The 25,234-nt window shown below is 38.5% G+C and overlaps 2 protein-coding genes across 3 annotated transcripts; one reads left to right on the plus strand and one right to left on the minus strand.

Moving 5' to 3' along the window:
- Positions 1 to 4,335: 4,335 nt before the first annotated feature.
- On the minus strand, positions 4,336 to 15,136 carry LOC137278108 (uncharacterized). Its single transcript, XM_067810231.1, has 7 exons — positions 15,087 to 15,136; positions 10,822 to 11,099; positions 10,404 to 10,610; positions 10,160 to 10,299; positions 9,636 to 9,790; positions 9,076 to 9,193; positions 4,336 to 6,464 (listed from the first exon to the last, which is right to left on the minus strand). The coding sequence occupies exons 2-7, from the start codon at positions 11,081 to 11,083 to the stop codon at positions 6,234 to 6,236; spliced, it is 1,113 nt and encodes a 370-aa protein (XP_067666332.1). The 5' UTR covers positions 11,084 to 11,099; positions 15,087 to 15,136; the 3' UTR covers positions 4,336 to 6,233.
- Positions 15,137 to 15,339: 203 nt separating this feature from the next.
- On the plus strand, positions 15,340 to 24,636 carry LOC137278109 (centromere protein H-like). 2 transcript variants are annotated; one of them, XM_067810232.1, is made up of 9 exons: positions 15,340 to 15,476; positions 15,786 to 15,863; positions 16,271 to 16,448; positions 16,953 to 17,001; positions 19,835 to 19,906; positions 20,375 to 20,464; positions 22,230 to 22,345; positions 22,819 to 22,921; positions 23,655 to 24,636. In XM_067810232.1, exons 3-9 carry the CDS (start codon positions 16,280 to 16,282, stop codon positions 23,803 to 23,805), a joined length of 750 nt encoding a protein of 249 aa, XP_067666333.1. In that variant the 5' UTR covers positions 15,340 to 15,476; positions 15,786 to 15,863; positions 16,271 to 16,279; the 3' UTR covers positions 23,806 to 24,636. The 2 variants fall into 2 exon arrangements, with proteins under 2 accessions (XP_067666333.1, XP_067666334.1); XM_067810233.1 differs by lacking the exon at positions 15,786 to 15,863 and having other exon boundaries at positions 15,351 to 15,476.
- The last annotated feature ends 598 nt before the right edge of the window (positions 24,637 to 25,234 follow it).

The raw sequence follows: 25,234 nt of genomic DNA on the forward strand, positions 1-25,234 counted from the left end.
GATGCCTCCGACGACTACGACGACAAGAACATCATATTCACTACGGACGAGAATTTGCAACTACCACCACAAACTGATACTATCCTGCGATGGAACGTCTGAAAAATATCCTGTTGTCTTCTACCAGCAATGACATTCACGCCTTTTCAGAAGACAAGATGTTTTCCCTAGTTTATGGACTTTTGCCCAGCAAGTCTGAGCAGACATACAATCGGTTCTTCGACTTGATCAACACGCGGGCAGATCAAAGGAACCACCGCCTTGTCCTATGAACATGCATCTTTACCGTCTATGAGTTTGCTGCCCCAAATGCCTCGTGAAGAATCTTGCCCACGTCTGTGTTGAAAGGATGTTAACTTATTATTAAAAATTGGGTAACCAAACATCCTCTGACTGGCTTGGGCGACAAAATATAACAGGCCGTCAGGGGAGCAAAATATAACAGGCCGTCAGGGGAGCAAAATAAAAATTCACCTTTAGTTCTGTGGTATAATCGTGGTTCACAGATGTGGTACCTGTAAACAATAGGTGCCCTACAAGTGGAAAAACACATAGATACTGGCAAATCTTCATGGAAATAACAGCTCAAAATTCCTTAAGTTGCTTATCGGTGTCTCTCAGAGGTAACTATTCTGTATGACATTGAACTGGATGTTTGAATAATTACAGTATTACAACAGACACACCTACTCTGGGCTAAATCTTAATCAGCTTAACCTGAAGTATTTGCTTTATGATATTCATATCGTAATATTTAAAGCAATGTATTAAACAGTGCAGACATAACTGGTATCTATTTTAAAGGTGTGTCTAAGAGATGAGTCTGACTACCTCGGGCTAGGGTTTATCTATAAACATCTCAAACTATGTTGTCATAACTTAAACCTTTTTGAAAAGCATGTCTGTGGGTTTTAGTACTGGAAACTGGTGTCTTTCTTTGAGCTATTACTGATCTTGATGGAACTAGTATTCTATTTCAATATTTTCCTAATACCTGTATCCTAATATATTGCTTGTTGTTGTAATAATTAAAGCTACATTTTAGAAATAAATTGTTACTCCATGATAAAAGGAAACATTCACAGATTATTGTCACATTTGCCTATATATTAAGGGTTTTGCTCGAGTTAAAACTGGCATATATTGATGGAAATAGCTCAAAATTCTTGAAGTTGCAGATCAGTGTTTATCTGAGTTAACTATTCTGTATTCAAGGAAAGCAAAAACACAACTTGTCAGTCACCTCACATGTTGCAAGTCTGAAAGTCTAATTAAAGAACATACAACAAACTTATCATAGTTAAGTCACTACTGATGACAACAATATTTAGTGTCATGTATCATCATCCAGTGATTTATTTGATTTATCTTTACCCAATGATTGATCAGAAAAGATTGCTTTCTCTTAACACAGGCCATGTAACAACCATTGCTCTGCTGGCTACAAACCGAGGAAACCATCCTCAACATCTCCTGAGTACAGTTCCGATGAATCCCCACTATACCCTGGATACATCTACAGCTAAGCCCGATAATTTATTACCTTCCATGGCTGGCTTTTTATCGCAATCGCAACTCACTTTTTAAATAATAACCGATTAAACTTGGCAACACGAACCATGCACAGGCTCTCTAAAAGAGACAGAAGGAGTTCTTGCATATATATTTTAAATTGTGAATGTGTGTATAAGATTTCCCCCAAATCATAGTTGCACTGTTCACACTGGCAAGTTCAATTGTAACGACGGCTAAGCCGATTGGCTACTGTGAGAATGCGGAGCCAGCAAAGGGATAACATTTTCGGGCCGAACTGTAGATGCATCCAGGGTATAGTGGAGACTTATCGGAACGTATGTCCTGGAGACATTGAGAATGCAAGGAGACATATCAAAGTGAAAAACTACAGGATGAGCACAAAGATTGTTAATCTTTGTAACGGTCATTATTACTTGCCAACAGAAGATTCAAGTAATCTTAAACAAAGCTACCATATAGTGGAAATATCAGTTTCCAATCTACGACATGAACATATATCTTTGCAAATGATCTGACCATATGTTGACCATTGGCCACTAACTGAATAGGCCATGTCTGCTGCTTGATCCATGAGTGTTCACTGGTTATTTGTTCAAAAATTTTAATTGTTCAGAATGCCTGTCATTGCTCAGGTACAAGTCATGGTTACAATGATAAGTTCACAATTCACAGCTGTGAACATGCTGTGAACCAGCTGAGAACCTGCTGTGCATTATTACTTGACACGGCCACAGCATCTTGTCACAACATGCGTTTAGCTTCACCTCATCAGTCCCTTCCACTCAATCTCTGCCACAGCTTCATGTACAGAGATGTGTAGTTCTGGCAATTCTTTAATGAAGAACTCTGTTTCTTTCTGTTTACATTATTTACGTCAAATATTCACATTACGGCTGAGACAGGTCCAACTTTTCTACCTGTGTACCCCACCCCTATTACCCTAGCCAGATGATACCCACTGTTACTTCCTGATATCAAATTTGCAAGAAATATATTCTTCAGCCTGGAGGCTACAATTTTACGTTTTTCAATATCTTCACCATGTATTATGTTCAAAAGATGTGACCGTAAATCATGTCTAAATCTTCAAAGATGATACAACCTTTCATTCAAGAAAGGATAACACATACCATTGTTTAATCTAATTAGCCACATGATCATAATGAACCTGGGTACTGAGACGGGTATCTTGGTCCTACTCATTCCCATCCATCCCGAGTATCCATGTTGCCTGTCCCAGCCATAATTCATATGCATTTTTGTCAAAACACATGGGGTGATTGTCTGAGTATGACTGTACTTCAAAATGAATATATTGTATGTATACTGATTATCTATACATGAAGTGTTGGCAAATAGATAAACTGCTGCCATCACCACCATGGCCTCAAACTTTTTCATCTATACTTATGTACCTCTATGTACTGCCAGTCCCAATATTGATATTGATATTACTTCATGTCCTTGTTTCAAGATCTTTACATAAATGCAAAGACTGTGAAGAAGCAGACACTGACAATAAAAGATGCAGCCAAGATTTACAATAACATCAAAATAACCTGGATCTGTCCTAACACCGAAGAGATGAAACCATTCCCCAGACTCTGACAATGTTTCACATAAACAGAGGCCCATATACGCTGTATATCCAAGTAAAATATGTATAGAAAATTTCAAATTACGCACTGAGAAATATTTCTTATTACGTATCTATTACGCACTGAAAATGTTAAATACGCAAACAGTTGAAAACATATGTGTAGGGAATATATTTATCAAAATTACTTTGTAATGAAAAAGACATCATTTGAATTTGAACTGCATAGGACTTGGGCTGTACTGTCAATATATGATGAGTGACGTTTTTAATGAAGTCATTTCCGTTATATTGAAGTTGGTTTTGATTAGGTATGAAATAAGGCAGCACCCAACTGTTTTGTACAATTACTCTGTGACATATAGCTAGGTGAGTAAAATTAGACAGTGAGTTTAGATATATACCACACTCAGCAATATTCCCTCTATATGGCTGCAGTCTGTAAATAATCGAGTCTGGACCATCATTCTGCACAATTGGAAACCTATCACATGTGTCAACCCAATCAGCTAGCCTGACCCAAACCCGTTAGTTGCCTCTTACCACAAGCACAGTCGCCTTTTGGGGCAAGCATGGATTGCTGAAGACCTATCCTATCCCAGATCTTCAGGTGACAGGTGAGTAAAATGACTGACTGAAATACCCACATATTTGAAAACACAGGGTAACGGAAAATGAAATATCCACTAAACATTCATAATACCCACTCCAAAGAAATACAGTGGGTACAGTACCAACATGAGCTGAATTTTACCTGGAAGTCTGACATTGACACTGGCCTTGTACTTTGACTACTTTTTACAGAAATCTGTTACAAACAGCTTAGAATGTTAGGGATGATACACATAAAGTTAACTTTAAATTTTCCCATCACATGAATCAGACCTCTGATATTTCTTCACTTGTGCCAAAATACCAAAAAACAGTTGGAAAGTGTCAAATCTCAGCAAAAAGTGACATGACTCCTGTGTCATCCTGTATGTGGGGCTGCTACTTACAACTAAAACAATGTCATGCCATTGTTCTTGCAGTTGATTCTGACTCTGGAATTTACTGGCCATTCTGATTCATGTATTAAAACAAGTAAAACCAACACAACTATACATCATTTACAAGGTTATGGAGAAATCATGTTTCATCCATATACCAATAACGCTCTCGGTCTCCGAATTTCATTTATAAATATAAATAGCACAAACTGATGTCAATATAAATACACCTTTTATTTTCATCAACACATATGTATACAAAACATAAGCTCAGAAATCACTGTACAATATATCAGGAGCTGAGCTGAGTTTGTTGGATGGGAGTGAAGTACAACCTTCCATCCTGTGTTTATTACTGAACACCAACAAGAACCTGCAATTATCCATTTTATTACACAGTGATATCTTCAAATAAATTACAGACTCCCATTAAGACATCATTATTACTGCACACTGGTAGTACTACAAAATCTCAGACTGTGAGGATTCAACAACACTGCATGTCCTTCAAGCCTGATCAGGGATTAATGAAAACAGAACAGATTAAACCTTCACTGCTGCTTTGAGAAAAAATTGAAACTTGACTACTGTCACAGAAAGAATTAGCAACATGATTTATAGAATATCTGAACAAATAAAACAATGGTGTACATGATATGTCTGTGATGACAGTAAGATTCATGACATGCGTGAGAACAGTGACCTACATGAAATGTAAGTAAGAACAGTGAGCTACATGAGATGTGTGGGAGAACAATGAGCTATATGAGATGTGTGGGAGAACAATGATCTACATGAAATGTGTGGGAGAACAATGATCTACATCAGATGGGTGGGTGAACAGTGAGATACATGAGATGTGTGGGAGAACAATCAGCTACATCAGATGGGTGGGTGAACAGTGAGATACATGAGATGTGTGGGAGAACATTCAGCTACATGAGATGTGTGAGAGAACAATGAGCTACATCAGATGTGTGGGAGCACAATCAGCTACATGAGATGTGTGGGAGAACAATGATCTACATCAGATGTGTGGGTGAACAGTGAGATACATGAGATGTGTGGGAGAACAATGAACTACATGAGATGTGTGGGAGAACAATGCTCTACATCAGATGTGTGGGAGAACAATCAGCTACATGAGATGTGTGGGAGAACATTGAGCTACATCAGATGTGTGGGAGAACAATGCTCTACATCAGATGTGTGGGAGAAAATGATCTACATGAGGTGTGTGGGAGAACAATGAGCTACATGAGATGTGTGGGAGAACAATGAGCTACGTGAGATGTGTGGGAGGACAATGAGCTACATGAGATGTGTGGGAGAACAATGAGCTACATGAGATGTGTGGGAGAACAATGCTCTACATCAGATGTGTGGGTGAACAGTGAGATACACGAGATGTGAGGGAGAACATTGAGCTACACGATATGTCTGTTAGAACAAGGAACTGCATAAGACGTGTGTGAGAACAGTCAGCTTCATTTATCATGTGTGAACATTGAGCTACATGAAATGTGTGTGAGAATAGTGAGCTACATGAGATGCCTCTTAGAATAATGAGCTACATCAGATGTCTGATAGAATAATGAGCTACGTGAGACGTCTGTTAGAACAGTGAGCTACATAAATGTGTGTGGGGACAGTGAGCTACATGAAATGCGTGTTGGAACAGTGAGCTGCAGGAGATGTGTGAGGTAATAGTGAGCTACATCAGATGTGTATGAGAACAATCAGCTACATGAGATGTGTGGGAGAACAATGAGCAACATGAGATGTGTGGGGGACAATCAGCTAAATGAGATGTGTAGCAGAACAATGAGCTCCAGGAGATGTGTGTGAGAACAATGAACTACATGAGATGTGTGTAGGAACACTGAGTTACATGAGATTTGTGTGAGAATAGTGAGCTACAGGAGATGTGTGTGAGAATAGTGAAGTACATGAGATGTCTGTTGTGTGCTGCATGAAATGTTTGAAATGTGAGCTCTATAAGCTATGCACCAGAACACTGAGATAATGAGATATGTGATAACAGTAACAGTAAACTGCATGTAAAAACTGGTGAGCTACGTGAGAGAATTGTGAGCCTCATGCAGAGGTAGCTATATCCTGTACACATGACAGAGAGCTACCATGAGTCTGAGCACTGGTGTGACAAGTACAGTAATGACTGGGAGACTGTAGTACTGCAGGTAATACATGACGTCCCGCACAGGAAGCACACTCAGAATGGACAAAGTGCCATGTGTAGTAGGAGGTAAGCAGCGCGTCCGCCAATACATTAGCACTGTATGAAACACCTGGAGGTCAAGGTCAGTGTCAACAAGGTCACCCTGAAAAAGAAGATCATACTGAGCAAATAAAAATGTAGGATACGGATTGTTCAATACACATGCATGTTTAGTTTGGATTAATCCGAGATAAATATTACATGGATAAATTTATCATAAAATGACACAGGTATAGATCTATTAAAGTATGTATGTAGTTGGGCTGCAACTATTCAGTTTGAATCATCAAAAATCAAATCTGACACCTTTGTTTCAATTTTTGATAACCATTATCATTATTTTGAGTGGGTATTTGAATACCTATTCAAATTATTTCTACACAGTGAGAACATAATTTTGACACCATCTTGTGCATTTTGAGTGCTGAAACAAGGCAAAACATGATCGGTTGATGTCAAGCTCATTACCTCATGAGACTTGTAGTTGACAGACATTGCCAAACTGACAATGGATTTCACGCTATAGTACTGTCAAAAAAAACCCCAGTTTTTCCACATTTATCTCTACAATTTATATAGTTGATGTGTGAAACTGTGAAATATATGTTAAAACAAGTTTGGCCTAACTACAGTTCCAGTGGTAAGGGGAAAGGAAATATGAAAAAAGGACTTTACTGGGAAGTGATTAGTGCAGAAATAACCAATGCAGGTTTTTATCAAAGTCCAGAGCGACTCATTTCAAAGAGGCCATGCCCATGCAAATTAGTGTGCGATGATCTTGCTTTACAAAGAGTACTTTTTAAATGCTCATTTTTAAATTAGACTTAGCCTCATTATAAACTATAGCTGATGTAAAAAATAAACTTTTATGCTTAAACTGTTAAGAATGTAGCTACCATAGAGGAATAAAAGTAGGGAAATAGACAGCATGTCCTAACATATACATGTATAACAATATCAGTCCTGTCTATCTTCGGGTGGTCATGCCACCTATATATTTTGAGACATTTGCTACGATGCTTTTCTATGGGTATCAGGTGTCATACTCTTTTGTGTATCTTAACATAAACTTCATGAAAGAAAGAAATTTAAGTTAATCAATAGATGAGACATATTCAACACACATGAAAAAGTACAAAATATCTTTGAGATAACCTCTTGTGCCAGGATGCTGTGAATGCATTTCATGAGAGGTAAGTTGACTTACTGTTGTCATACCTGGCTGCGTGACCTAGTTGCCATCTATAGTCTGATCTTGTTTTCAGCAGCTATTCATATTTTTCTAAGTTTTGCCCACTTTTACAAGTAACCATGCTTTTTTGGATATCCTCTTACGCATCCCACTGTATACCCAGTTAGTCGAAGTTATTTCGATATATCCTAACTGCAGTTGTGTAAACTGAGGGATACAGAATAACAGCCTAAAATCGTTTTATTTTCTGTCTCTGACAGTACCATAAAACCGACAACTTTGAGAATGGAGTTATGTTTTCACTAGTATGGAGAATTGAATCGAAACAAATAAAATGAACGAATTGTGGGTCCAATATCCAAAGTCAAATCACATTGTGGTCTGGGTGAATCGATACAGCCTGAGTATGTAGCCCTGCAGAACAAGCTGTATTTTCTCTGCTCTGTAATGCTAAAATAAAGCATACAATTTCAGTTTTTTCCTGGAGCAACCAAGTGAATTAATCTGGCTGCACAATCAAATATTGCCAACACCATGTTAAAACAATCCTATCATTGTCACTGACAAATGACTAGTCTTCATAAGCACAGTGAGAGAGATATTCAAATCCATCTTCGTCATATCCAGAAAAGCTCACATGATGTATGGTCTGATTGTTTCATTCACAACTTTAATCTCTTTTTCCACTGAGCAGGCCTAACCTGATATACTCACTGTGACAAGTGGACTTTTACAAAATGCCACAAGCAGTGTGTGGGCTAACTGACTGATTAATGAGGATGAAGACAGACTTGTTTACATGCTTTGGTACCGGGAATTGATTCACCAGATACACACTATAGGATAGGTCTTATTAGGTGCTTAGTTTACACCAGTGAAACTGCTGCTATGCATGTGTGGTGGGAAATGTTACCTGCAATGGGGGCAGACAATAAAAGTTGTTGTCACAGGCTCTATTTCAACTGCCCCATGCAGCCTAGATACACCATAATCAATCCCAGAAATGAAATAAGTATATTTGACCCTATCTCACACTTCTGTCTATTTTCAAGATTTTGTGACACTGTAAATGCTTAACATTGTAAGGTTTACATTGCAAGCATCAAATAAGAAAACGCTGGTGCACAAGGTTTGGTGTATCACATCATAAAGTGTTCTCTTCCAGGCATTGTGCAGAAATCTAACAAGCTGGTGACATAAACCTGATCTGACAGTTTTACATGCCATGATTTTCAGATGCCTCCTTTACGGTGGTAATACAAATATTTTTACAACAATATAATGTGAAGAGAACCCACATTTTCATGCAGTGCAAACAAAATCAATATGGCAATATTGCAGCAATGTCATGGTGGGTGAAAACAGTAATAAACATATGTATTATTACAACAGAAATTTAGATGTACAGGTTTGTCTGTTTCCATGTTTGCTACAAAAATAGAATGCACATAATGACTATTATTTTAATTTATGGAGGTGATAAGTCCTTTCTTATAAACACACAAGTCAACAAATAACTTACCAGTGTTTCAGAGAGATGATGAACATTTTGTTCTACAGCATACTCCAGCTGGTGTGCCAAAACTAACCAGTGCAACAACAGTACAGTCCATGTGCCTATCACAGTCAGTAGGCACACCCTGTAAACAGACATGCAACAGTACAGTCCATGTGCGTATCACAGTCAGTTGGCATACCCTGTAAACAGACATGCAACAGTACAGTCCATGTGCCTATCACAGTCAGTAGGCACACTGTCAAAAGACATGCAACTGTACAGTGATACTGTTTCAGCAAAAATCCATACTGAGAAGGCTTTGGGTACAAAATGCTGACAAAGCAACATAACTCACGTCAGAGTTTCAAGTAATAGAAAGTAATAGTTATAGTCTGCTAATATGGCTCTCATATCCACATTGCCTGCTCATGGTGCCACATACACTACAACCCTCGGTCATTGGACACTATCAAACTTTCCCACACTTTTTTAACTCCCTCAGGATCATGCAGCCATGTTGCCTGTTAGGACCACTGAAACGAGAAATGAGGTTAAGATTCTGTCCCTCAGTGACAAACACTCACCAGTTCTTTATTCTTCTTGGTGACAGTTTGCTCTTGGCAAACATATTATCAATGAGATAATACATCAAAACTGCCAGCCCTATCAGGTAACCACACAGAAACATAATGTCCACACCAGAAGAGGATGTCATGTCAAATCTCTTGTGTATCAATGACTGGAAAACAGAATGTTGTTCATATACATCTCACTCTCTCTCCCTCAAAACTGAGGCCTCCTAATTAGCACCTGATACAATAACACCTACAAATCAAGAATTGGACCATTGAATAGACACATCCTGTGTACATCACTAGTTAACTAAGGTTTAACACAAAAACTATCAATCAATATTTGCTTTGTGACAGGCTCAGTAGTTACAAACTAGTAAATATATTGTTGACATCGTCCATATATGCATCATGTACTACTTGGGCCAAACCCTGTACTTCAACAGTGAATAATACACAACTACTTGCAAGAGTTGAAGGTTTAGAAATGTAATGTTTGATGATTGTTCAACCACATGCAGTACAGGGTGACTCACCAGTAAAGTCTTGTACTTGGAATGCCAGGAAATGAGAGATGTCTTGAACCTCTCCTGCCCTTCATCAATGTCAATCACATGATGTGTGGAGAATGCCTTCAGGTTCCAGGTGTAGGTTTGTAAATCTGTCAGGGAGGAGCCTGAAGCCGATACATACATGTAAACATGTGTATACTGATAATGTGCTGCTAAAAACTGTGGTCAGTATATCAGTGTCTGTATAATGGTTCATTCCTAAACTTACCGTGGAACTTGTAAAAAGTAAACACCACTGTTAACATCAGCACAAGTGATGTGAGAACAAGCTGAATTGTCTCCCCTGAATGCAGCTTCATCCTCTCCATATCTGGCCAAAGTGCAACACCTCCCCCTACGTTGAGTTGGTCTGCACGCTGACGAACCTCCTCATGCTTCTTTATCAACATTTCCTGTTTGTTCCTTAATATGCGACCTGATAGACACAAAAATAGAAAAATAACATTGTAAGTGTGCAACTACAAGGTGAACAATTTCAGCAATAGCACACTGTGTGCACTAATTCAGGTACTTGTAAAGTCAATTGTGTTGCAACTACCATGTAGCAGTCAGTGTTTTTAGCTGCTGGTCTAAAGCTCCAGTGAAGTTACACTTCTGTTTGACATGTAAATGGCTCTAACCAGTACCTGGAGTCATCCTGAGTCTCGCTAGACCTGGACTTGTGTTGTCTTCTACCTCCACACTGCCTCTTCCATCCAAACGGTCTTGTAGCCTCTGTCTCAGATGGGTAATTCCATTGTGACTTGATGAACTGGGAAATTCAGGAGTATCAGTGATGTTGACTGACCCGTTTGATGTTGAGTTCTTCAAAGTTGTGAAGTGATTCGTTAGTTTAGCCTGGCTCTGTGAACGGAGCCTCAATGCTGCAGGTTCAGATGTCCTTGACATAGCAGATTAGAGGTATCTACAACAAACAAAACCAACCAATAACAAGGGATAGTTTTTAATTCTGAAGGTCACTACATGCCTAATATAATAAAACTTTAAGACAAGACACAAAAATAATAGTATCTGCGTAACAGTAAAGCAGAAATAAAATGACACTGTTCTCTTGTCTGTAATTTGAATGACTGAATGATTTGTCAACATAAACAAAGAGTTTAAACCAAACAGGAATGGCATAAGATATACTGGGTGCCTCCACACCATGTACAGTGCATTCTGTCAAACTCGGACTCTGTCTTTCTCAGATTGCTGTATAAACCTGACTGAACTTATGGTCCCAACATAATTCTTCTTTGTTGTCATCATGAAAAAGCTCTGTATCTCAGATTCTCATTTCGGACTAAGGCGTCAGCTCGTAAATGTAGTTACAAATGAAAACATTGCTTTAAACTCCAGACTAAGCAGGAACTCTGCTTGGCCAATAAACATTAAATAAACTACCCATTGATTGGTTTAGGTATTTTGTATTATTTACTGAACAGTAAGTCCTCTTGGTCATTAAATCTTGAACAAACAACGAACCCGTTGATTGGTTTGTGTATTTTATCTAGTGGTGAATTTACCATTGATGCGATTAACACTAATTTGTAAACTACAATTGACATGATCAATACTGAAAATTTCTGTGCAACTCAGACTGTTGTCTAATTTGGACTTTTCACTCGGTCCCAAACTGAATTAGACAGAGTCCGAATTAGACAGAGTGCACTGTAGTATGATACAAAACTGGTTATCTGAAGGTTATCTAAATTCTACTATATTATGCTAACAATCTCCATGCCTTGTGGACTCAGTGGAGATCTGAGTATTAGTATCATGTAACTAACATTGTTCATATGCAGAGATGTTTTCCATTTTACATATGGTAAACATGGTAATGCAGTAATGTTCACATGTTTATATACCATTGTGACTGCACTGATTAAGTGATGCTTACTAATATATTAATAGTCCTACGAGTTCGTGTCAGACATCAAGGGACACTTTCATATACACATCTTTCATTGAGCATAATTATCTTTGCCAAATATAAATTGTTATATTTCTGAAAGAAATCAAGTTCAGAATGTCTTAAGTGGTCAGATGTACAGTGTATTATATTTCACTTCATGTTCTAGAACATAAGGATACAAAAAGCATGTGGTGACAACTACCAATTACAAGTTATCTGTTTTAGTGGAAGTGACATAGGTTGAGAGGGTTAGATTGCTGACTTTGTGTCCCTTATGGGAGTCAGCTCAAAAAAAGTACCAGAAAGTACTGAGAAAGGGAAATCCCAAATAGCCAAGAGGCATCATTTTGTGGTAATAGTGTAACTAGTCGTGTTCGTGTGTTTCTGTTCGGTTGCAGTGTATGCATTTGCATGTTTGGAGTTTCCATTAAAGGGGCACTGATGCGGAGCAATTTCCGTGGACTGGTGTAAAGTTTTGTTATTGTTTTTCTCCCGTGAATACCCGGATGATATCCCAGAATTCGTGACTGGTTTGTGACCTCTGCCGCGCAGTCCGTATACGCACTTGATAGTTTAATTATAGAAAGATCAACTGAGGTGAAGTCATTTTTACTTCATTACAAATGTATTATGAAAACAAATGAAACACTTTGAAGGTTAATCATCTGCCAGTGGTAGAAATGGTAAAAAAAACTATTAGGACGGGAAAATAACGAAGCCAATGTACGTCTCTATATTTTGTCTCATAACCCTAATAAGTTTATTGTCATATTTGTATGATTTTGAAAATTAATAAAAGAACACACGATCTGCTTATACTCATAGTAAATTTCTAACATAACAGCAACATTTATACATTGTATAGATTGCCAATGTGGATCCTATTTCACACACATACGCGATCTAGTGTGTGTTTTCTGTCATATAGATTCTGCTGAATGCTACAACAAATACATGTAAATTAAAACAAAATGCAAATAGTTAATGTAAAACAGACTAATTTTATAGCAACGATGTCAGGCTACTACCTTGTTCAGGAATGTATCGATATCCACGTAAAAGCAATCGTATTCCATTCATGTGCAGCTGGTAAATAATCCTTCTCTGTGTCAGGTGTCATACAACTGTCTAATTTGCGAAAAAGTAACACATCGTTTCACGTCTTTTGTTGGTGAAAACCTGATAAACCTCTCATCGGTCACCCAGGATAGCACACCTGGAAACTAACTGTATGATGTCCCCTATTCTAAGTAATGTAGTTAACCAATAATGAGCAATCAATCCATCAACGCAAGGGTGGTTAATTCTTTGAAGGAAGGATGTTGTTTTTACACTCGCACTTTACGACAGGGTGTAGTCATCTACACACACTGCCTTTTGACAAATCCGTTAGAAGATAAAAGTAATTAATCAATCAGTGTGTTATCAGTTAATCCTTTGATCGATGTTTGTTGTTGTAACTCAGCTGATAAACCCTCTTGCACCACTTACATGCACATGTTACATAACATACTATACATTTGCCACTACAGTGAGTGAGTGGGTTTAGTTTTACGTCGCACTTAGCAATATTCCAGCTATATCGCGACGGTCTGTAAATAATCGAGTCTGGACCAGACAATCCAGTGATCAACAACATGAGCATCGATCTGCGCAATGGGGAACCGATGACATGTGTCAACCAAGTCAGCTAGTCTGACCACCCGATCCCGTTAGTCGCCTCTTACGACAAGCATAGTCACCTTATATGGCAAGCATGGGTTGCTGAAGGCCTATTCTACCCCGGGACCTTCACGGGTCTTTGCCACTACAGACCTTAATTTATAATGTTGAGTATTTACTCCAGACAGGAGAAATGCCAAATGGGAACCTTTGTTGAGTAACCGATGTGGTGTTACTACTAATTATACCTGTTATAAATTCATTAATTGACCATCCAGAGAATGATGACAAATAACACGTGTAGGTTTACACCATCAAACAGCAAGGAAGATGTAATCTCTGTGTCGCATGCAGCCTGAAAACACTTAAACTGTTTTGAGGATACCAACGGAATTTCATTACATAAGGAATACATACAGGCATTTGCTGTGTACTTGGGTAAATAGGTGTAATAAGGGGTCTTTTTACGTAAGAAAATTTTCAGATTTCTCTACCAAAGGTAAAGTCATCGTTTTTTTGTTTATGAATTCAAATAAATCAACTGTGTGTTTTTATTATCATAAATAATAAACCATTGTAGCTACCATAGCTACCAAAATTTGCATATGATATTTCCTATCACAGCTGAGCCAACACTCAAAACTACCTAAATATGAAGCTTTGCAATGTTTCAGACTGAAACAAATGGCTTGCTACGTGCCTGTAGACATCATATTTTCATGTAACATGTTTAAATATAGAGGTTAAAAACACAGAAATAGGATCAAATTGGATCAGTAACTATACCATCCAAGCATCCGAAAAAAACTACACTGCTGGGATAATTTGTTACGATCAGAAAAGGAATACCATGGATATTTTTAAATAATGGCATACGATGGGCATCCAGCCTCCTGACTGTTTAGGTGAAGAAATTCTGCTAATATGGACAGGAGCCCAGTTCCTTTGTCCGTCACGGTCGAAGGAGCGGGCGCTGACCAACTTGCAGTTTGGTTTCGTAATTAGACCGTTGGCGAGAAACATTATTCGCTCCGCATCAGTGCCCCTTTAATTCATGGAGTGGAAAGAGGGGAGGTGAAAGAATAAAGCCCATATCCCCTCTTACATTTCATTCTAGTCAAGTCATATCACCTGAATATATTCCTCATCTGACAAGCATGAGTTTTGACATGTTTCTTCATTCTAAAACTAAATGCAACTCAAAGATATATTTCGTCACCGTTGAAATTTAGAGGGGATACGGGCGGAAGTCTACCCTGGATAGAAATGCTCTAAGGTTTTAGATTAAATAATGCCAAAGTTTGAACGCTTAAATACAAGATTTACACACACCGCAGTTTTATCTTCTTTGAACTTGCCGCCAGCGGAACCGGAAGTGTGATGGAATATACTCATTCTGTACTGGGGGAAACATAGTCGTAAACTGTAACACTTATCGGTTGTTTGCGTGGATAAAATGCAAATATGACTCGGTAAATGACAGAAAAAAGCACAAAGAATTTAGTCATTAAACAGACAGTACATAACCTGCTTGGGCAGGAGAGTGTGAATGTAGTACGATTTTTATCAAGTTCTGTATCCCCTTCCAGTGTAATGACCTAATCCATGGAAAATATGGCGCTGGAGGCCGAGTTTGGATGGAGGATAGCAGTTGTGTTTGTGCACAAGGAAGATCCCCTTTGACATTATCGATGCCTCTCACTTTATAAACATTAACGATATGTACGCACATAACATGTTCTTACTATTCCAGCGTTTGACGTTGTCAATCAGCCAGTTGTGACACGAAATCGGTTTCTCCCACGTATCTTGTGATAATATTTCGGTAGTGATAAAGCATTCAAATTGCAGATACCAAAACCTATGCTCTCTTTGAGACTTTGGTCTTCTTTTTTCTTTGATTATTAAACAGAGGGAACAGTTTGTTTCTTAGTCTAAATTTCAGCCTCAAACGATTGTGTTTCTATCTAAATAATAAATGCAGCTTGGATTTGATTCTCGCCTTTCCCTGTTACATGTTTGGTGATGTAGCCTAGTGCGACAGCATTCATTCGTCACACCAAAGACCTGGGTTCAATTTCCCACATGAGTACCATGTGATAATACTATGTGAGTGATGGTTCTAACTCGCTATCACTTTATGTGCATTTATACTTAAATATAATGCCTGCTATTTTGCGTGAAATGTAAATGTGAGAATTACTTATTGAATTAATCACAGCCTAGCCAAGATCATGAAAAGAATAACTGCAGTTTGCTGCAGACCTTTATCTGTGTAAATTGTGTGTGTGCTGAACATAATGACATATAAAAGAGTGTTAATGTATCCATCAATAATGTGGTATGAGGCAGATAACAGCTGATTAATGAGTTTAGTTTTACGCCGCACTCCGCAATATTCCAGCTATATGGCGGCTGATTAATGTTTCAGTAGTAGTCGTAATAGTACTACATTATGGTCATACACAGATACTTTAGTATCTTTCATACAAATTATGTTACATTCTGTGTTACAGATTGCCAGCATGAGCATTAGCGAGCAGACTTCCCAAGATGGTACAGCTGTGGACATGGTGGAGGAAGAGTCAACTTCAACTGACCACTGCATCCCAGCTGAGACAGTCAGTGATATCCTTGCCACCAGGACCTGGCTGAATGGACAGCTAGTTGACCAACTCAGTCAGATCCAAGCTGGTAAACCATCATTTATTCATTTACAAGCTGTGCATGTTCGCTGTTATTTGAAGAATTAATCCATCATACTGTCCTTTCCCTGTGGTTTTTGTATTAGAAGCTGACCCCCCCTATATTTCATTAGTTATTGTTTGAAAGAATGAACAAACTTATTTCTTTTTGTACTCTTTTCACCATTACATATGAAATACTTGTGGTTAGTCTTAAGTGGAGGCACCAAAGTCATCCTTAATAAACTTGTAGTTAATTAATACAGAGTGATTAAAAGTTGCTTAAAAGCCCTCTGCTTCTATCTCACCCGCCAACAAAACCACAGACAGGTTACATAACTCTGTCGCTTGAGCTCTACAGCCCACCGGAAGTGACGTAATGTGAGGAACAATTCTCAGTTAGTTGTATATAAAATGTGGTAGCAAGCTTGTCATTTTGCTGGTTTCTCAAAGTGTAATTGTTGCATTGTTGTCAATTGCTCCCAGGTTTTGGGTTCATGTTCTCTCTTTTCAGAAAAGACAGATGTGCCTCTAACGAAAGATGTTGAAGTAGCAAGAGAAAGGTATGAAATCTTATTACATTCACTTCTAATATATATTGATGAGGAGAACTTAATAATGCTTAACTGAATTATGAAACAATTTTCTGTCGTTTCTTCAAAATTTGATTTGATGCCAAGTGAAGAAAGAAGTTGCAATAACGCTGGACCATATTTTCTTGAAGTCCTTTGTCTCTAAAGTACCAATATCTAGAACCAGTTCTCCATCTGGCTACATTTTACTGCTTATCTCAACGTTAAGATACAGTTACACAGTGCTATCTCAAACTTGGACTCAAGCTCATCTTTACAATAGAATCATGTAACAATGTCTAGGAGTTAGCATTCACAATATTAACAACATTGAAAAGTGCAAGGATCATTTTAAACCACACACTTGAGTTATATGTGAAATGGTGCATTGAAGATCAGTGTTAATGCTCAGGCACTCCTGAAAAATAAATCCTATTCAGTATTACCATGTTAATGTGGTGTGTACACGGGAAGTACTGACCTCTGTATCTGCCATTTCCTTCTTCAGCAGTGGTACGGTTCTCTTGGTGCAACAATTGGCTTAACAACTAAACGTTGAAATGCAGTATTTACTTATGTTTAGTGTGCATCCATAGTATTGCTTCAAGGAATTCAGATGTTACTAATAAATGGATTTTCTATTGAAACTAAAGGTTTTCTGTGTGCATATAATTTCTGTGTCTGTAGAAAGGCTGGTATAATCAACTCAGTTGCCAAAGATAGTTTATCTTCATGAAATCCTTATTGTCGCAAAGACACAAACACTTCAGAAAAAGACTGGATTTATATTCAAAGACTCAGATGTCGTCATTATATTAAAAATTCTAAATATTCCCATGGGAGGCCCTGCAAATCCCCCTGCAAGATTAAGGGTGCTCCATCATATCCACTCCTCAAAATCATTGCATTAGGTACTACCTGGTATAGGACATGGAGCCCACACTAACTGCATGGGCCCAGAGCAGATTCAAAGTGATCCCTGGAAGTGCGAAAGAGCATTTGGCCTAGCTCAACAATTCTTGTAGATACATACCACGCGGGAAGGTCCGGGCTGGAATTGGTCGTCAGTAACCCATTCTTGTTGTAAGAGGCCACTAGCAGGATCAGATTGTCAGACTTGCTGACATGGTTGACACGTCTTCATAACTCTGTTGCATAGATGAATGCTCATGATGTTGATCTTTGGATTGTCTAGTCCATACTGGATTATTCACTCACATTCTAGATACATACTGGGGAAATTTGTGTAAATATCAAGGGCATCTGCTACTCTCTGAGCTCTTATCAATCCTGATGGAAATACATGTACCCATTGTAGACATGTCAGTTAAAGGTCACATGCAACCAAAAAATCAAACATACTTAAAACACATTTATCACTTATTCATGACATATAATATACATTGCTGCTTTTCAAAAAACAAATAAACAAAATTATAAGCGTACAATCGCGATTCAAAAGTGCAATATTTTGTACTTGGGCTTACTTCCCCCGAAACAAAGCCCTCGGGAGACCGAACCCAGTCAAAGCGGGTGGATATGCACTCAAGTGTAACAACGGCTTCCGATTGGCTGTTTCAATTGCTGATATGCTGAGGGTTCATTGTGTGTACAGAAAGATGATCTGTTTGATGGGCATTTTAGAAGTATAGTCAGTCACAAGAAAGTATGATTTTTTATGGATAACAACTTCTTTTTGTGTACTTGATTTGTCGTTTCAGTATGGATTCATATACTGTTGTCAAACACTGAAAGAAGTCGTTATCCATGAAGAATGTATATAGAGATGTTGGGTTTGGAAAATACATGTTCTCTGAATTTGCGCTCGATCCACTAAAAATTGTCTCAGTAGAGATGGTAAACTACTGCGTAACTGGAATCTGTCATTCGTCCAAGTACAAAGCAGGACTTGAAACTGACAAAAGTGTGCAACAGTTTCCGTCAGATCCAGTCATCCGAAAACAATGAATGTAGTTTGTTTGCAACCCACAGACATAAAAACATGTCATGTGTATCACACGTGCCTAATTACATAATGTGGCAGACACGGGACTCCGGTGCACGAGTCATAAATCAACTTGTTTTCTTTATGTCGTATAGTCTGATAAGTGTTAAGTTCAAATTGCACGTGGTCAATGATTGAAGCTGTGTATTGCATGTTGTCTTCAGCAGACAGGCAGACAGACATATAATAAACCAGACACTGAGCTTTCCCTGTGACAGAGACTGTTTACCCCAATCAACAAGTTGTTTTACGTAACTAGTAGATTATTTACTTGTTTGTGTACACAAGATTAGACTACTGCTCACGACCTCAGACTCTGGGCATGCATACTGTTTCAAGCTCCGCGAACCTATCCACTGCGCATGCGTTATGGACGCAGCGCAGCACAGTTGTTGAAACCAGTTTTCCCCCCAGTGCTGGGGGGAATTTAGTAAAACGTTTGAACTCCGATTTCGCGGGCTTTTTTTTCATCGCGTTTTTTTTCAACTTTATAGGTTGAATTGGCTTTTTTTATGATTTGTTTCAGTAAGTGCATACCGAAAGGTACCAGAATCTGCAAAGTTGTGTTTTACGTTGCATGTGACCTTTAAGCTTTTCATGTACACATAATGTATGATTGTATGCAATCATCTTAACATGGAACTATATGCAGTGACCAGTTGGTAGCTTGAGCTGACTGGCTGGTAGTGCCTCAGTATCCTGAAATTATGACACCATCCTACTAGGTTCGAGACACTGACATCTGATTGTATATTTGATGTAACTGTAATTTGATGAACAAGCTGACTGTAATTAAGACTGGTGTGTTGTGATGAACAGGATCAGTAAACTACAGGAGGAGTTTCTGTCGGAGTCCTCAAAACTAGCATTACGGGAACTCACATTGAAAAGGTAGGAGTACTATTAGACAGCAATAGTAGACTTTACATATTAAGTGGCAGTATGTCAGTACTTCAGGGATTGATTTTGCTCTAGCCAGGTTATCTGTTGCTGGTGCAGGTAACTTTTATTGCCAGGCTATCCAGCTGACATTTTGTTTTCATGCTCATTGATCAGTTCTGCAGAGCAAATACTGTTGAAAAGCAACAGTCTATCGAACGTCCTTTTAGACATCTAGAGCTTTCCTGACTGATACTGTTGGTTGTGCCATGTAAATCATACACTGTAATTCTTAGATTGTGTATTTTAAAGAAAATGAAGTGTTTTAAGACATTTCCAAATTTTAAATAATTTTGTTAACTTCTCTTCCTTTGGGTATTTTGGCTTGAAAACATGGTTTAGCACTGTTAAAGCAGAAGACGTACATGAGATAATGAGGCATACCTTGAAGTGTTATTTGAAGTGTTATTCCTGTTTCAGGCTCCAGTTGGGCACTGCACTCTCCAAAGAATTGTTTGGACCCACTGATCCTGACACAGATGGCACAAAAGAAGATGACACAGTAAAGAAGTGAGGAACTATACTTGAACAGCTTGCTTTACAGACAAATTTGCCTGTTGAGTTTGAAATAGAAATCCTATTCATTACCTTGGGCCATTTCTGTACAGAATGTTACCACATGCCTGAGAATATGAAGACATATCTATTTTACGGACACTGCTTTGTTTTCATTAATTAGTTGGGATGGTAATTATGTGTTGGCTCATGTCACATTTTGTTATGCACAGCTTCGAGTTCAACTCTTGGCTGTTGCAGAATCAGCTGACAGTGTTTTGTTTAGAATTCAACTGTTGTGCATCAGTGGTCCAAGTTTCACTATCTGTAAGTCGGCCTGTTGCAAAAAGAGATGCAAAAGCTGTCACTCATGGACTGAAAGTCAAACAATGAAATATACAATATCAGGCCAGTGATCGAAATAACGGCCTGCCCGACTGCCCGTGGTCGGTAAATTTTGAGTGGGGCTGCCTGGAAATTCTCTCGACCAGCCCGATTGTCTGGCTGAAATTTTTAAGGTTGACCTTATTTCAGTTCGCTTTCAGGACGATCATTCCATTTTAATTGTCATGTCATATTTTGATTTAAGAAAGATGAATGAAAGCTACGAGTATATACCATAATTACACATGGACAACTCTTCAGACAGTGACGATAGCAACAGGACATTAAAACTGGTTGGATCACTAAGCTACGCTATGATTGGATTGTAGTCACATGGTTCAATAAGAACCAATCAAACAGAGGGTTACTTACTCGTTTGTGCTCGTTACAAATTGGCGCCTTTTTTGTAAGTTATTGCAAAAAAGTAAGTTAAAAAGGTGGGCAGGTGACTTTCAAGATGGGCAGGCACCATTTTTGGGCCACCAGCCTGGCTGTCAGGTTGAGTTGAAAAATTATTTCAATCACTGTATCAGGCAGCATAGTATTCAAAACTACAGTGAAGCCTGCTAACACCGGCACCTGTCTATCTTGTCACACAAATTTCTGGCCTCAGCAAGCAATTTTAACCGTAAATAACACTGTCTAAACTGACATGAGTAATAATAGTCTAGTCAAGGACCCTTAATCCAATACACTAATCAATAATCTTAAGAAGTAGTGATTTCGTAGTGAATCAAACACTCTTAGGCTGAATAGTATAAGTATTCCAGTCAAGGTCCCTTATGCAATACACTCGTCTCAACACGCATAATAGTCAGGAAGTAGTGACTGAGTGGTGAATCAATTTGAGATAAAGAGACTGACGAGTGTACATGGCAGCCATTGTGAAAATTGATTGTCAGTGTCTCATCTGGCACCTTGTCTAAACAGGCATGTTAGTTTGGTCCAGTGGGGTGCCGGTTTAGACAGGTTTCACTGTTTCACAATTAGTGAATTACTTCAAAGTAAAGAACATGTAGCATTTGGCTTATCAGGACTCGGTTGAGGAAACTAGAAATTGTTAACATGTTGCATGATATTTTAGTTTAATGCAACATAATAAATGGAATTCTGAAGCTCATTAGAAGTTGATGGAAGTATGTTTCTGGATCTGTCACTCAGCTAAGTAGAGAGCCAGAAGAGGAGGCCTCTTGGTCTCTGCTGACAAAACCAATTCCACTCCATACGTATGATACAGATGTGTCATCTGCTGTACCCACATACCCTTATCAGACAATGGGTTTATTTCTTGTTAATTGTATGTAATTATGATGGGAGTGGATATGTGTCCTTACTTGAGGATGTAGTCCTGTCATTGTGCTAGTGTGTACAGTGTACAGAGGTGTCTGTATTTCAGGGAGCTGGAGGATATGGTGATACAACAGAGCAAACTTGTTTCTCAGATAATGAAGGAGGAGGCAGAACTCGAGGCACTCCGCACAGAGCTCAAAACTCTCCGTGAAAAAAACTTTGGCGAGTGTTTTGTATTGTTTCCACTGATTCCATTTGCTGTTATTTTTGCTGGAATGCATGTAATGAACCATAGTTGCAACAAACTATAATTTGTGCACCTTTGAGTTTGTTGTTTCCATTGTTTACTGTAATGACCCTGTAATGAGGAATGTCTGATGTTAATGTCCATGTCTCCCCATACGTTGATCTTGAGATCATAAATTTCGAGAATTAGCATTCTTAGCACATCAGTTTGTCAGTGAGCTGCATGTGTCTGTCCTGATAATATTTATGCCTGATTACTAGTCTGTTAACAAGGACACTTCTCACATGCATATATGTAATGCAAACAGTTGTTAATAAGCATGCCGAAGCATCTTGCATCACAATTATTCCTTGTCCTTCATTAGTGAATGTAGGAAGTATTTTCATAAAAAGTAGTTTTTGAAACATATTTGCATTCAGCCTAAATTGAGCTGGTCATACTATTTCAGCGATGAAGGCTCAAAATAGAAGGTCAATGAACCAGATCCGCCAACGACAAAACCTTCTTGAAGAAAAGGCTAATGATTTCCGCAAACACAAGGAGGGTCAGAGGTATTCTTTGGCTTTCTGTTGAGCTTGGACAGACTGCTAGTGACCTCAATTACTGTGAAAACTGTGATGGAATTGACACAGGCTTACATACTGGAGTTGAGACAGCCTGACACACTGGTAACCATGTGTTGTGCAATAACAACACAAGCCCCACCATCATGCCACTAAGGCTGCAACAATTTACCCAGTCCTTCATTTGATTTGATTTTCGAGGTTGGACCTTCAATTCAATTTTTCATACAAGGAAAAACACCAGATTTCATTTAACTTGTAGTGAGCTTTTTGGCAGGAACTCCACTATCAACTTACCAATGTCTATTTACACCAATTCTTATTGGGTAAGAATGAAGATTTTTATGGATATCAACTTCTTTATGAGAGAACACAACGTTTCGGAGTTAATGCTTACTCCTTCAACATGGAGATGACATTAAAAGACTCAGTTCTTATTGGATAGTTAGCCTGGCATCAACCAATCATGTTTCAACTTATTTCAACACTTGAAACTGAAACTGAGTGGGCGTCAAAATTACTTTCTTGCTATGTGGAAATAGTTGAAATGAGTATTAAGATATTTAATGGAAATAGTGAAAAATCAAAACTATGTTGTTAGATTCCATTTTCTACAAATTGACTCAAACCAATGAGTTACAGTTAATATGGAAGATTTCCCTTGTTAGTGGTAACATATGTGTCCCAGCTGTACCAAGTGTATGTTTGTTGTATGTTGCAGTAAGAAGGAGCAGCTTGAGGGGGAGATGACAAAGATTGTGATCCAGCGCCACACACTCCAAGGCCTCATTCTCGGCAGTGGGATCAACTGGGCAGCTGACCCAGCCATGGAAGAGCTGTTGCTCAGTCTTGGTGAACCACTCGACTTGTGACAGGTTTCCTTCTCACATGGGAGGTTTCCACCCAACCAAAGGAAGCTGCACCAGTACAGGCTGTGGAGTCCACATGTCATCAGATGGTCTACAGGAACTGTTGGTCCTCACTGTTTTCTTCCCACCTGTGTGACCCTACTGTTACTTGGTGAAACAGGCATCGTTACAAATGTGCAGTGCATCACTGGTTGTCATTCCAGCACAAATGCAGCGAGATATTGCTGATCAGATCTGAATATTACTATTAATGAAAATGAACTTTTTTTTTCATAAAATGCAATCAATCCAAACGACTGACTCTTGGTAACATGGCCTGTGCACATTGTGTAAGACTGTAACTGACTTAGAGAGAACATGATCATGAAGTGCCCTGTACTGACTTAATGAACAATAACAAATACTGACCTGTGATGGAAAACAGTGCTGCTTACAAATGGAATGGTGGAATGACTGACTTGGCACACTTTTGTGTCTTGAATGAAAACAGCAGGGTTAATATGTCACCGTTTTTGACCAACTGGTTTGAAGACACGAGAAGCTTTTATGGTTAAAGTTTGTTATTTATACATAAACATTATTGCAGAGTCAACTCATATCTTGCAGACATTATCATGGTGGATTTGTTGCCATAGTACTCAGAAGTGTTTTGGAGAAATCAGTTCATAGATAATGTCTGAATTTGTTGCCTTCCATTAGTCTGGCATCAGAAACAAGCAAATGTAGGCCATGCTTTGCCTTTATGTTCAAAGGGTGTCTCTTTCATTTGGCTTACATAGGACAAATACATGTGCAGAATGTTTATAATTATTAAAGTACATGGTTTGATCTCTCTGTGAAAGTTTGATTTTCTTCAATAAGGTTGACTGCAATGCCTAAATACTACATATGTTGTGTGATACAAGGGTTCAAATTTGTTTTTAAAAGCCACTTGCCACAGGGCAAGTGACTTTAAGAAAGTAGCTTTTCCTGACTAATTTTCCACTTGCCCTGATTTTTATGGGATTTTTTAACCCCTGGTGATAATGTATTGTACTCTCCTAAAATGTTTGGCAATAACATGACTGCAGTTATGCAGTGTTGTCAAGTAGTGGTAATGGGTGAATATAGGGAAAGTAAAGACTGTGTAAAATGACCTCAGAACATGCTGATGGTGTGTTGTTAACATGCACACATCCCAGAGAGACTGAGGGATATGTTGTCAAAAATGAACAGTTGAGATACCTTCGTCCACAATCTGTCATGCATGTCACTTGACTTGTGAAACGACTTACCTGGCATGAAATGCATGTGCTTCCTACAGGCAGAGGGGGTCATCTCAAAGATAGTTTATGCTTTTCCATATGTGTTAGTATGTTACATCTATTGATAAACAAGAAGAGCGACAGGACTGGATATTATTTGTAAATTGGTAAGACTTGGCGTTTACTTC

The sequence above is a fragment of the Haliotis asinina genome, chromosome 3, assembly GCF_037392515.1.
Source record: "Haliotis asinina isolate JCU_RB_2024 chromosome 3, JCU_Hal_asi_v2, whole genome shotgun sequence".
NCBI lineage: Eukaryota > Metazoa > Mollusca > Gastropoda > Lepetellida > Haliotidae > Haliotis > Haliotis asinina.